Genomic DNA, 12,303 nt, shown 5'->3' with positions numbered 1-12,303 from the left:
CTCTCATTGATTATAATGGGTGCGTATTTGCTGCGGAGGTTGGACCGGAGCGGAGCCGTAACACATGTAGTGTAAATTAGGGGTACGTGGCGCAACCTGGAAAAGCCGTGGACAGCAAGGACTGACGCGAGGGGAGTACCCGATGCGTCAAAACTGTACGCGGACAGTCCCTGACCAAGTGTCTGTTGACGCGTCGGGAGTGAGAACGTGTTACAGAATGTATCAAATGGTTCAGAGTGAACTTTTTCAGTCAACAGTATCAAACAAAAAAGTACTGATATCGCTTAAATGCACCAAAATATGACCCTGTTCAGTTTTACAAACTCAATGGGTATATAAACACAACTTTCTCATGAGTTGAGCATACATGGTTTAAAGCAGAACAATGACACTGAACCACATTTAACACACCTCAAATATGATCAAGACAAACTCAGTCCAATGACAACTAACGATCTGTTTTTGTCTTATGTAAATAAAAACACACATCAGTGACCACACACAGAATACGTGTGTGAATTGTCTAACGCCTGGTTCATGCTTTTAATGGATGTGAGACAGCAGATAGGTGTTTGCATCACTTTGAACACCTTTTTTCTGACCATATTCAATGATGAATCGTCATAATTTCTCCCTCTGTCCTCCCACAGCACCTCTAATGTAGCATGTCCAGTATACAGTGGTTAAGTTGCAGGATAGAGTTTTTATCACTTGACCATAATTTGTGTTGTGTTTAGTGAGGAATCAGAGGAGGAAAAGTTGTTTTCTTTTCTTGTTAACCGTGAAAATGTAATGAATGAATGAACGTCGGTGGCAGGTTCGAGTGCTCAATAGGGCTGAAAGATTTTGGAAAATAATCTAATAGCGATTTTTTTTATCTAAAAATTGCGATTTAAAATGCAATTATTTTTTTGTCTTCTCAAGTATTTTTCAACAAACAGAAGAAATAAATCAGTCTGTTTTATAATAAACAAAGTAAGATTTATTTAAAGCACAGATAATCATAAAGCAAACGTATCTGTGGCTTTACTTTTTCACCTTTTCTAATTTTTCTTGTTTCGTGAAACATATTAAACATGTTAAGGGAACTTCCTAAACACTGTCTGAACTTCACAGGACAGTCTATAAATAAATAGAAAAATATATAAATTTAAAAGAGTAACCATGAAAAAAAATAAAGTGCAAAAAACATGAAGAATATACTGTAAACAACTCGTTATTTTCTAGAAAAATCAAACTCAAGTCACTAGATTACATCATCACCTCATATGTTTGCCAGTAATTGTGATCTGAACTATAGAAGAGATGTTAAAGAGAAAAAGTGAATCTAAATATGTTTAAAATGAAAATTAAACTTAATGAAATAAAAATAATTTTATACCCACATTACATAAATTAAATTTGTGGGAGTCTTAAATTCAATCCGCAGACTGTTAGATATCACGAGGCATAGGGAGGACGAGGTGAAGCTGATCTGTGAGTCAAACACAGCTGGGTCCAGACATTTATTTTACAGAGACAGTACCAGAGGGAAAAAAAAACATTACCGTAAATATTGTATCCCACTTTAGAAACAAGGCAAGAGCAGTGGCAACTTTGCACATGCAAGATTCATTTGCAGCGGTCTCCTCTCATCTGACAACAGCCGTGTGTGTGTGTGTGTGTGTGTGTGTGTGTGTGTGTGTGTGTGTGTTGTGTATGTGCGCGCGCTGCTGTACGAGGTGAGTCGGACCGCTTTAGGGAGGGGGAGGGGCTCACCGCATAACTCACGGGGGAGAAAAGGAGAAAAGTGCTGTCACCAAAGCTTCTAAAAGTCTCCAAAAACCCGGGGAAAAGTCGCCAGATTTGATGCTTTTTTTGGGGGAAAAAAGGCAGTAGAGGTGTCTGAAAAGTCGCTATATCTAGCGACGCTAAGTTAGCAACACTGCTCCGCTCGGCTCACTCCCAAGTCACGTGACCAGTCAAATCGCAGCCTGTGTCGTTAGAAAATCTCATTTTAACATATCGTGAGATTATCGCAAATGTGATTAATCGTTCAGCCCTAGGGCTCAATAAGACAACAACAGCTGCTCCTTGAAGCTATCCTTATCGCTCATTTAACAACCGGTTTCTGTAAACAGATCATTTTCAGCTAAATGATATGCAGCAGGATGTGATGCTCTTCAGTGCTGTGCTGACAAAGGCTACTGATTCCACAAATGCCCCATTTGCACTAGCTCCTCTTTGACGCCACATGCCTTACCAGCTGGTGATGGTTATGCTCCATTTAGCTATTTGCCATCCATGATTAAACATAGAAGAAGACCTTGAAAAGATGCGCAACAGCAATAGAGGACATGGTAGTGTTATTGCAAATGGTGGATCAAGTTGTTATGAGAGTAGCTCTTGTAACGCAGCCATTGACTCCACCTCCTGACCAATCAGTGACAGACAGTTATCTGATGCTGTGTTTTCAGGCCAGCGTGGTACACTTTGAACCACAGCAGAGTACGTTCTGAATAAGTGTCTGGTTTCATGCATCCTTGCTAGTGGAAAAACCTTGGAACCGTGGAGAGCCAAGTGGAACGGTGCTGTAGAGACACTATTGGAAAAGGGGCAACAAAATATCTTCTACAACAAATCTGTCAAAAGACAAGATGTCTTTAACACAAGACAACACAACTGACAAATACCTTTTCAAAGATGCCTGAGTCGTGATTCTTTAACTTGGACTTGAAGCTGGAGGAGTGTTTGATGTCAGGCAGCTCAGTCGTGTCTCTGCTGATGTCACAGGAAACCTGGCGGCTGGCTGGTCGGGAGCCTAAACTGGTCAGGTCGGCCTCGGTGTCTGTCAGACCCTGCAGAGGAAAGCACAGACATCAAAAACCTCGTTTAAAGTTTTTTTGTTTGTTTGTTTGTTTTCTGGTTGATTGTTGAAGCTTCAAACTCACTGATTCGCTGTCGGAGGCGGAGGAGAGGCGGGACCTTCGGGTGCTCGGCCGCTTGTATTGGCTGCTGATGTCAGAGCTCTGGCTGGTCACAGTGGAGCGACGGGTCGATACGAAGCTGCTGCTGGTCGAGCGAAGGTCACGAGGACGCACGCAGAGCAGAACGCCCAGACATGGGATGTACCTGGCTAATGCTATCCTGCAAAACAGAGCAAGATAAAGGTCTATGTTTTACTACTTCAAGATATACTTCAGACCTTTTTTTAAACAGATATTTTCCCTTCAAATCGGTGCACATAAATATAAAAAAAATTAAACAACTTTGAGATGCCAATGAATAACAGTATCATCCACAATAAAGTAGACATATCCTGCTTTTAAATCCTTCTTTTTTATATTTAAATCATTCAGTTGGGGTCTATATAAAGTGGAACTGCAATGCTTTGGTCTGAATTGCCCCTTGTTGTAACTCCACAAGCCCTTTTCTGGGGTGTGTCAGATCAACTCGTTTTGAGGCTGTCTCTTTAAATTCAAATGAGGTGTTTTACATCCTGCCCTCCTCCAGCTTCCAGAGTGGTCCCGTCTAGTTTGATAAAGGGGTTTAAAAATATATAGCGGCACAGAAACTTTTTTTTAACAAATGAATGAAAAGATGTCAACAAGGGAAGACTTGTCCATCCAGCCTTACATGTTGGAGCCAGAGTCCGACCCAGAGTCAGAGGAGAACGAAGACCACCAAATTGTAGGTAAATCCAGCTTGAATAACCTAAAATGTCATTGTCCTGTAGGGGTGGGCGAATTGATACTAGTATCAATACTATCAATACCAAGATGAGTATCGGATTGAATCGATACTAGCATTGTGGAATTGATTCTATTTACAGTTTATTTGCATTACTGGCTTCATTTATCACAAATAAAGGGAAAAATGTCAGTAGTGCAGAGACCAAATTATTTGGAGTTGATTTTTAGTCATCTACATCATGTCTGCATGCAGTGGAAGTTATTTTTTGTTGTATTGACATTCTTATATTTATGTCCTGATGCATCTCAGTAATCCAGGTAAAAAATCAAAAAGAAAAAAACTGTATAGGTCTTCTGGACGGGTTCTTCTCTAATGAAACGTTTCGTCTCTCCTCCAAGAGACTTCTTCAGTCTGAGAGTTTCAGGCAAAATTCAGGCTTTTATGTCCTGCCTCCATGTGACTGATACTCACATCACATGACTATCGTTGACACCTAATTAACACTTATTGTTAACAGGGGGTGGAGTGATACTGGCAATAGCAACGCTGTAGGAGGGGGACAACTGAAAACGGAGGCCTCCACCTCTGTTTAATGATGGACGGTCTTTCTTCACAAAAATGGCTTCTTTTACTCCTCTCTCAAACCAACGTTCCTCTCTATCAAGAATGAGAACATCCTCATCTCTGAAAGAGTGACCGCTGGCCTGTAAATGAGTGAAAACTGCAGAGTTCTGGCCATTAGATGTAGCTCGTCTGTGTTGGGACATTCTTTTGAACAGTGGTTGCTTTGTTTCCCCGATGTATAACTGGTCGCAGTCCTCCTGGCACTTCACAGCATATACAACATTGCTCTGTTTGTGCCGGGGCACCGGATCTTTGGGGTGAACCAGCCTTTGCCGTAATGTGTTTTGGGGTTTGAAAGCCACTGGGACATCATGTTCTTATATTTATATTTTTGTTACATTGCTGCTTCTTTTTTGTTATTTTGAACTAGTGATTTTTTTTCTTAAATAGCTGTAGTTGAAGGTAGCAACTATTACATTGTTTATATTGTTGTAGTTAGTTATTGAAAAAGATTTTACTTCCCTAAAATAACCAAAGGCAAAATCACATAACTGTTCAATGAAAATGACAAGTATCGGTATTGATGATACTATTTACTTGGTATTGGTTTGATACCAAAAATAGTATCACCCACCCCTAGTGTCCTGTGTTCTGCTGACATTTGTGATTATTTAATTCTCTCCAACCCACTTAACATCCAGATTAACAGGGACTAATAATCTCAATCGAGATGTCAGAGATCAGAGAAAGACCAGATCGATTAGATGATTCAACAAGTTCTGATCATATTAAAACGAGTCAAATAACAGGAAACCAAGCCAAAGTATTTTTTTAATTAACCTAAAATAGTCCTGTTTCACAGTCTACAGCAGAGATTTTCTGTTTGAATTTGACGACTATAACCGATGAAAAAAAACATGAATGTAAAATTTTTTCGCAATATACATATCTGCTGTTTTTATTAAAGTGACATTTGGCCGCTTTATTTATTTATTTTTTACCATTTCTTACGTTTTACTTAAAACAATGATAACCAAACTGTTGAAAGCCCAGATACTGTGAGTTGTCTGACCTTTGACCCATGTCCTAACCCAACATTTAGAGGTGAAGTGGACGTCACTGATTGCACCTGTGGACACAGTGAGTTTATTACCTGTACTTTGGGTGTGTGATGGCGTAGATGATGGGGTTGTGGATGGCCGAGGCCTTGGCGATGACAGCAGGAACAGAGTTCATGTAAGGAGTCAGCATGTCAGCATACCTGCAGCAGAAAAAATAAAATAAAATAAAAAACAGAACAAAGAGTTTTGTTCTCTAAGATTCAGAACCAAAGATACTTTATTTATCTGTCAGGGGCCAATCAGGAAGCCTCATTACTGAAATAACTTGCTTTGTTCTACTAATTCTGGGATGTTTGATAAATGTTTTAGAATAAAACATGCTCTTTAATCGCACATCCAGTTACATGCGTCAAGCAAACTGATAAAAAAAGTGAATAAAAGATATTTATTGCAATGTCCCAAAGACTAGACAAAAAAGACCAAAAAGTAAAAGCTAAATCTGCACATTTTTTATATCAATGGTTTATGTGTCCTTAAAATGAAAAAAAAAAAAAAAATAGCAAAGTTTTTGACCAGATACTAACTACCACATGCTTTTTTTCTGTGTGTATTAATTTAGCTGTTTCCTGGAAAATATAAGACAAATTTAGCTGCTATGAAATGCAGCAGATCCAAAAGATAGAATTTCCCCACCATCCCCTGAAGTTTTATCATCTTTTTACATTTCTACCCTTTAACCCCAGAGATGTGCATCACCACATTTTAAATTCACTCAAAGCCTAAATGAATTGTTTGCTGTAGCCAATGAATAGTCTGAATGAATGAATAAAATCTACAGCGCCCCTTTCATGAGTCTAAAGTTTTGTGTGTTTATAAGCCCAGCCATGACTTTATGATGCTCAGCCTGATCTAGAACATTAATTGTTGATAGCTGTGTTACTTACTCGTTTTTTTCCACATTAACAGCAGATTCTAAAAAAATGAAAATTTTCATCTTCTGTTAGGGTTGTGAGCTTTTGACTTTATAAACCTTTGGGTTAAAACGAAGTTATCGGCCTTTAAGCTTTTTGTGGCCCTAACTGTGATTGTCACAATGAAAAAGAGGTGTGGTCAAAAACTGGGTCCCTGGGGGGCAGTGGAACCTAAAATTTTTCCTGTTAACATGCATTTTCTGAAAGAGAGGACCCTAGGGTACATGAAAATACCAGAGAAGTTCAGTAGGGTGAAGGGTGCATGGTGATCCACAATAACCCATGGACTAATATTTTCACCCAAACATATGTATTCTCCATCTTGACTAATTTTACCATATTTATCTCAGGTCAGTGTAATATAGGTCAATTGTGTGACTGAAGCTTCCACATGGTTTTTAGCTAATTTAGTTGAGTGTTTTGTTTACATTGAGTGTGTACCCACATTTCAAAATTGTATGTCTAAAAAATGTTAATAAACTCCTTTAAACTGCAACATTTGATATGGTTCATTTTCATCTTTTTTATGTTTTCTAAACTATAAAAGGAACGGCATTGTGGCTCAGTTGGTAGAGCTGATGCCTCTCAGTAAGAAGGTTGCCGGTTCAAATCCCAGCCCGGGGACCTTTCTGGGTAGAGTTTGCATGTTCTCTCCATGCATGCGTGGGTTCTCTGCGGCCGCTCCGGCTTCCTCCCACAGACCAAAAACATGACTGTTAGGTTAATTGATAACTCTAAATTGTCCCTATGTGTGAGTGAGAGAGTGAATGGTTGTTTGTCTCGTTTGTCTCTATGTGTGGCCCTGTGATGGACATGCGACCTGTCCAGGGTGTACCCCGCCCCTCGCACTGTGACTGCTGGATATGGCCACCAGTGACCCACGCAACCCTGAAGGGAAGAAGCGTGTACAGAAAATGGATGGATGGAAAATATAAAAGGTTTCACGAGTATGTTATGAACTTTTAAAAGAGCCATGTAGAATCTTGGAACAATGGCAGAAACTTCAATAGCTTTAATTTCCATCTGAATAAAACTACTTTCACTGAATTTGTAAAATATTCTCTGTACATCTATCTGCATCTCAGAATGAGATCTGAAAGACTTCAGCAAACAAAATAACTTTAACTGAATCAAAATTAAAATAAAGTGGAAAATGATCCTGCAATTGAATCCAAAAATTGCTTGCAACTTGATCAGATTTGATTAATCTGGCCTCCAGTTCTAATGTAAAGAACCTTAGTGTTATTTTTGATCAGGACATGTCTTTTAACCCCCACATTAATGATGTTACCAGGACCGCCTTCTTCCACCTGCGTGATATCACTAAAATTAGAAACTTTTTGTCCAAAAATGATGCAGAAAATCGGATTCATGCATTTATCACATCTAGACTGGATTACTGTAATTCTTTATTATCTGGGCATCCAAAAACCTCTTTAAGAAGTCTTCAGTTAATACAAAATGCTGCTGCTAGAGTTTTAAAGAGAGTTGGAATGAGAGATCATATTTCTTCAGTTTTAGCTTCTCTCCACTGGCTCCCTGTCAAATTCAGAATATAATTTAAATTATTACTCCTAACACACAAAGCTCTTAATGACCAAGCTCCATCATATATGTATTAAACGTCTTATGGTTCCATACTTTCCTAACAGAGCACTTCACTCTCAGACTGCAGGTTTACTTGTGGTTCCTCGAGTTTCTAAAAGTAGAATGGGAGGCAGAGCTTTCAGTTATCAAGCTCCTCTCTTGTGGAACCAACTTCCAGTTTCTGTCCGTGAGGCTGACACTCTGTCTACTTTTAAGATTAGACTGAAGACTTTCCTTTTTGATAAATCCTATAGTTAGACTTAGGTTTCCTGAATTATTCTTCATTTCTGCTGCTATAGACTTAGACTGCTGGAGCACAAACTGAGCACATTTCCTCACTCTGCTGTTGTCTTTAGTCTCTCTTCTCTACATGTTTATTGTAAAAATTTCTATCAATAATGTTTTTTTCTTTGTCTCTTCCAGAAGAAGGTGCACCTGGACCAGTTCTTCTGTGTCTACCTGTGTCTCTTTCATGTCCCTCAACCAGCCGGTCGAGGCAGATGGTCTCCTGTCCTGAGCCTGGTTCTGCTGGAGGTTTCTTCCTGATTAGCAGGGAGTTTTTCCTCTCCACCATTTGCTCAGGATGGGAGACTGTGATGAAGTGATTAAACACAGCCTGCTGGTTTCTTTTTTAGATTATTCTTTTTATGTACAGTGCCCTGAGACAATGTATGTTGTGACTTGGCGCTATATAAATAAACTGAATTAAACTAAATTTGATGCAAAAGAAAAACATAACATCAGTGAACACATTTTGATCATAGGTGCCAAGGTTTCTGCTTTGTAAACTTATTAGAATTTCAATTTTACATTTGATGTTGAAGGCTTTTGATGTGAAATGTGTAATCTATGCAAAAGTGTAATTTAAGACCCTGTCATGAAAAACTTCAGAGAAATTAAGCCAAATTGTGAAAATTTTGTTCAAAAGTGAAGTTGTTTACAGTGAAGATGGAATGAAAAAAATCCTCTAGAAGCCTCTTTTGGACCTACGTGTACAAACTGTAATGTGTGTAATTTATGCATTGCAAAATGTTTACATGTTGGCGTGAGTTGTCTAAACTGTTGTAGTGTGACAGGGCCTTTAGGAAATGTTAGAATATTTTACCCAGCAAAGGCAGTTAGTGCGACGGTCGAGTACGGGGACCAGGAGATGACGTAGAGCAGGATGACGATCAAAGCGATCTTCGCCATCTTCCACTCGTTCTGCAGCCGGTGAAATGCTTTTCCTGTGTCTCGAGCACTGCTGTGACTGTGGGTGCTGCCATTAATCTTCCCCACCCCCCTGAATACACATTGAAACATACAAAAGCTGATTGGACACAGTTCACTTTAGGTACATATTGCAAATCTAGACGTCCATCCTTGTTACCTGACATTAGAGATTACACTGTAGGCTAACCATAGTAATTCAGAACAAACTGTACAAGAATTACCAAAAAAATTGTTTTGCATCCTTAAGAAATTACTAAAGTTTAAAACTAAATTCTGGCTAATTTTGAGAATGTGTTATCACTTATTTTAGTCAAACAAAGAGGATGAAAAAACTGCAAAGTTAAACTGACTGGTTGGTGATGCGGATAGCTCTGAAGATTAGGATGTAGCAGTAGATGATGATGAAAAGTGGCAGGAAGAAGACAAAGATGAAGAGCAGCATGGTGTACGCTCGCACCGACGGGGTAAAGGTCATATAGTCCCACGTACAGGAAGTCAGCAGGCCCTCAGGGACGTATGCGCCTGACGAGACAGACACATTAACGAGCAGAAAAACAAAGTCAGATTTTTTTCTCAACAAAACTGAAGAATTTTGAACTAAAAACTAGAAGACTGATAATTAGCCTGAAAGCAACAGGCTGTTAGATCATATGCTAATGCTAATGCTAACACCAGGATTAAGCAAGAGAACAACAAAGATTTAATGAATTTAATGTTTTTATGTCATGTACAGTATTCTGCACATCTGTGCAGCAAAAACACAGAATAATGCAAGTATTGGATTTTTGATTGATTTTATTCAGTTTATAGTTTTAAATGATTCAGATTTGTAACTTTGACTAACTTTGAATACCATTAGTGGACAATTAGTCAGGGCTTTAAGTTCTCTGTCGCCAGGACGGATTTCCATCATCTGTAAGGGAGGGAGAAAAAGAAAACACTCTGGTTGTTTTCTGTTGCAGTCTTGTTAAAGCCGCCCAGTCTACCTGTAAACGTGCCACTACGTTCAACAACTGAAACAAACCCCAAAGCACTTTTATCCAATCAGAGCAGAGTGGAGCAGGGCGGGTCAGTAAAGCCAGCAGGTGAAGCAGTCTGCAGTATGGGATAAATCTTGTGCCAGCAGGAATTGAATTTGAATTGCTCAGATTGAATCTGTATGTGCACAATTTGAAATTGAATGCATTGGTTTGAAAATAAATGTCACTAAACTGAAACTGAATTTGATGGTTTGAAACTGAATTTAAAGTCTTGAATTTGAATTAATTTGCTTTAAAACTGTATTTTGGTTTATTAAAAATTCAGTTTGACTACTTTCACTTTCAGTTCCAAAATTCAGATTTTTGTGTCACATCCTGGTCCTTGAGAAAGCCGGACAGAGTAATCAAACACAGATCCACAGATGTATGTTTCACTTTGGTGAAGCCTCCCTTCTGTAATGTAACAGAGTTGATGCAATCTATGTAAAAGTGACAAAAACAAAGTTATTTTGTTGCAGTGATTAATTTTACCAATATGTAGAAAATGTTATTCACATCACATCATGGATCACAAATTGATCAAATGCTGCTGCTGACTGATCCATGATGGGATGTTTCAAGTTTCAAGTTTATTTATATAGCGCCAAGTCACAACATACGTTGTGTATGTGATGTAAATGTAACATTTTATATAAGTAAAATTAATCAGTGCAATAAAATAACTGTCTGTTTTTTGTCACTTTTACATGTGGATTGCCTCAACTCTGTTACATTTCAGAAGGGAGGCTTCACCAAAGTGAAATGTAAATCTGTGGATCTGTGTTTGATTACTCTGGCTGGCTTTCTCAAGGACCAGGATGTGTGACACAAAAATCTGAATTTTGGAACTGAAAGTGAAAGTGGTCAAATTGAAATTTTTAATTGACCAAAATACAGTTTCAAAGCAAATTAACTCAGATACAAAACTTTAAATTCAGTTTCAATTTAGGAAAATCCATTTTCAAACCAACGCATTCAATTTCAAATTATGTACATTCAGATGCTATGGAGCCTGTGAGAGGTCACTGGGAGAAAAAAATAAAAAAACAGCCACTGGAAATCTGTGCGCATGAATTACTAAACTGAGCGCACAGATTACTAAACTGAGGGCATGGTTTCTGCAATCCGTGCACATGGATTGCTGACATCTGGAGGGTGGTCATGTGAACTGTCGTTCATCAGGTCAGAAAGTGCTGAAGGAGCGTTTTTTGTTCACTAAAGTCAAAGTTTTGCACAGAAAATGTTGGACTTTGAGTATGTTGTACATTTTTTGTCCCTCTATCAGGCAGTTTTGGTAACGTGTCTCCTAAAGGCTGTTTCAGCTCTGATCGGATCATCACAGGAAGCCACTTTCTGCCGGTGGTGACCGGATGTTTACAGTTTCCCTGACAACGGGGAAGTTTTGCTAAAGTTATCCAGCTGTATTCTCAGGGTTATATCACAAAAGTACTGAATAGATTTATGTTGCACTTTTAGGAAATGTTTATTAAACCGCAGAAACATTTGACTAAAGTTTGAAATATTTCAGAGTAAGAGTGGGGCCGCAGCTCCCATCTGATTGTCATTCTGCAGATGAAGCTGGCCAAACAGTGCACACATGTGTACACACACGAGTTTCAGAAAGACGACAGCGAGACAGTTTCAACATAGATATCAAAAACCTTTATATCAATGTTTTCAGCTGTGTTTGGAGTTCGTCTTTCACAGAACTAATTATTTTTTGCTGTGACTTCCACATTTATCAATGAATTTACCACACGATCTGCTTCCTGCACGTCTGTCGGACCGGAGCGGAGCGGAGGCTGTATAAGTTGAGACACAAACGAAAAGCTGCAACCTACGCTGCGCAGTGCAGCGCAGCGGAGCGGAGACGCATGTAGTGTAAATCCTGGGTTATGATACACAGTGAGGTTTTGCACCATCTCACTCATACTCAAAGGCAAGGGAGTAGTAGTGTATTTTTAAACAAGACTTGAAGACAGTGAGTGAAGGAGACTGTCTGACATGTAATGGTAGATCAGTCCACAGTTTTGGACCTGCTACAGAAAAGGATCTGTCACCTCTCATGCTCATGTCACCTTTATGAAAAGTATTTCAGTCAAAAYATTTTTTTCACTTTAACCCATGATTAGTGGGCCAGCTTTTACAAAATTTGGTATGTCTGTTAACGGGTAGCAAAGCAGTGCTTCCCCTACCATTAAATGAAGAGGGCGACCC

At 39.0% G+C, this 12,303-nt stretch overlaps 1 protein-coding gene across 1 annotated transcript in view; it reads right to left on the bottom strand.

Moving 5' to 3' along the window:
• opn4a (opsin 4a (melanopsin)) overlaps positions 1 to 12,303 on the bottom strand; it is a 69,911-nt gene that overhangs the window by 2,923 nt on the left and 54,685 nt on the right. Inside the window, exons 5-9 of the mRNA XM_014020166.1 lie at positions 9,418 to 9,589; positions 8,961 to 9,137; positions 5,390 to 5,497; positions 2,931 to 3,126; positions 2,673 to 2,837 (exon numbers count right to left, since the gene is read on the bottom strand). Coding sequence (XP_013875620.1) covers positions 2,673 to 2,837; positions 2,931 to 3,126; positions 5,390 to 5,497; positions 8,961 to 9,137; positions 9,418 to 9,589 — 818 coding nt within the window. The remainder of the gene's footprint in view (positions 1 to 2,672; positions 2,838 to 2,930; positions 3,127 to 5,389; positions 5,498 to 8,960; positions 9,138 to 9,417; positions 9,590 to 12,303) is intronic.

Source organism: Austrofundulus limnaeus, unplaced genomic scaffold (genome assembly GCF_001266775.1).
Source record: "Austrofundulus limnaeus strain Quisiro unplaced genomic scaffold, Austrofundulus_limnaeus-1.0 Scaffold243, whole genome shotgun sequence".
NCBI lineage: Eukaryota > Metazoa > Chordata > Actinopteri > Cyprinodontiformes > Rivulidae > Austrofundulus > Austrofundulus limnaeus.
This window is presented reverse-complemented; position numbering and strand designations above follow the sequence as displayed.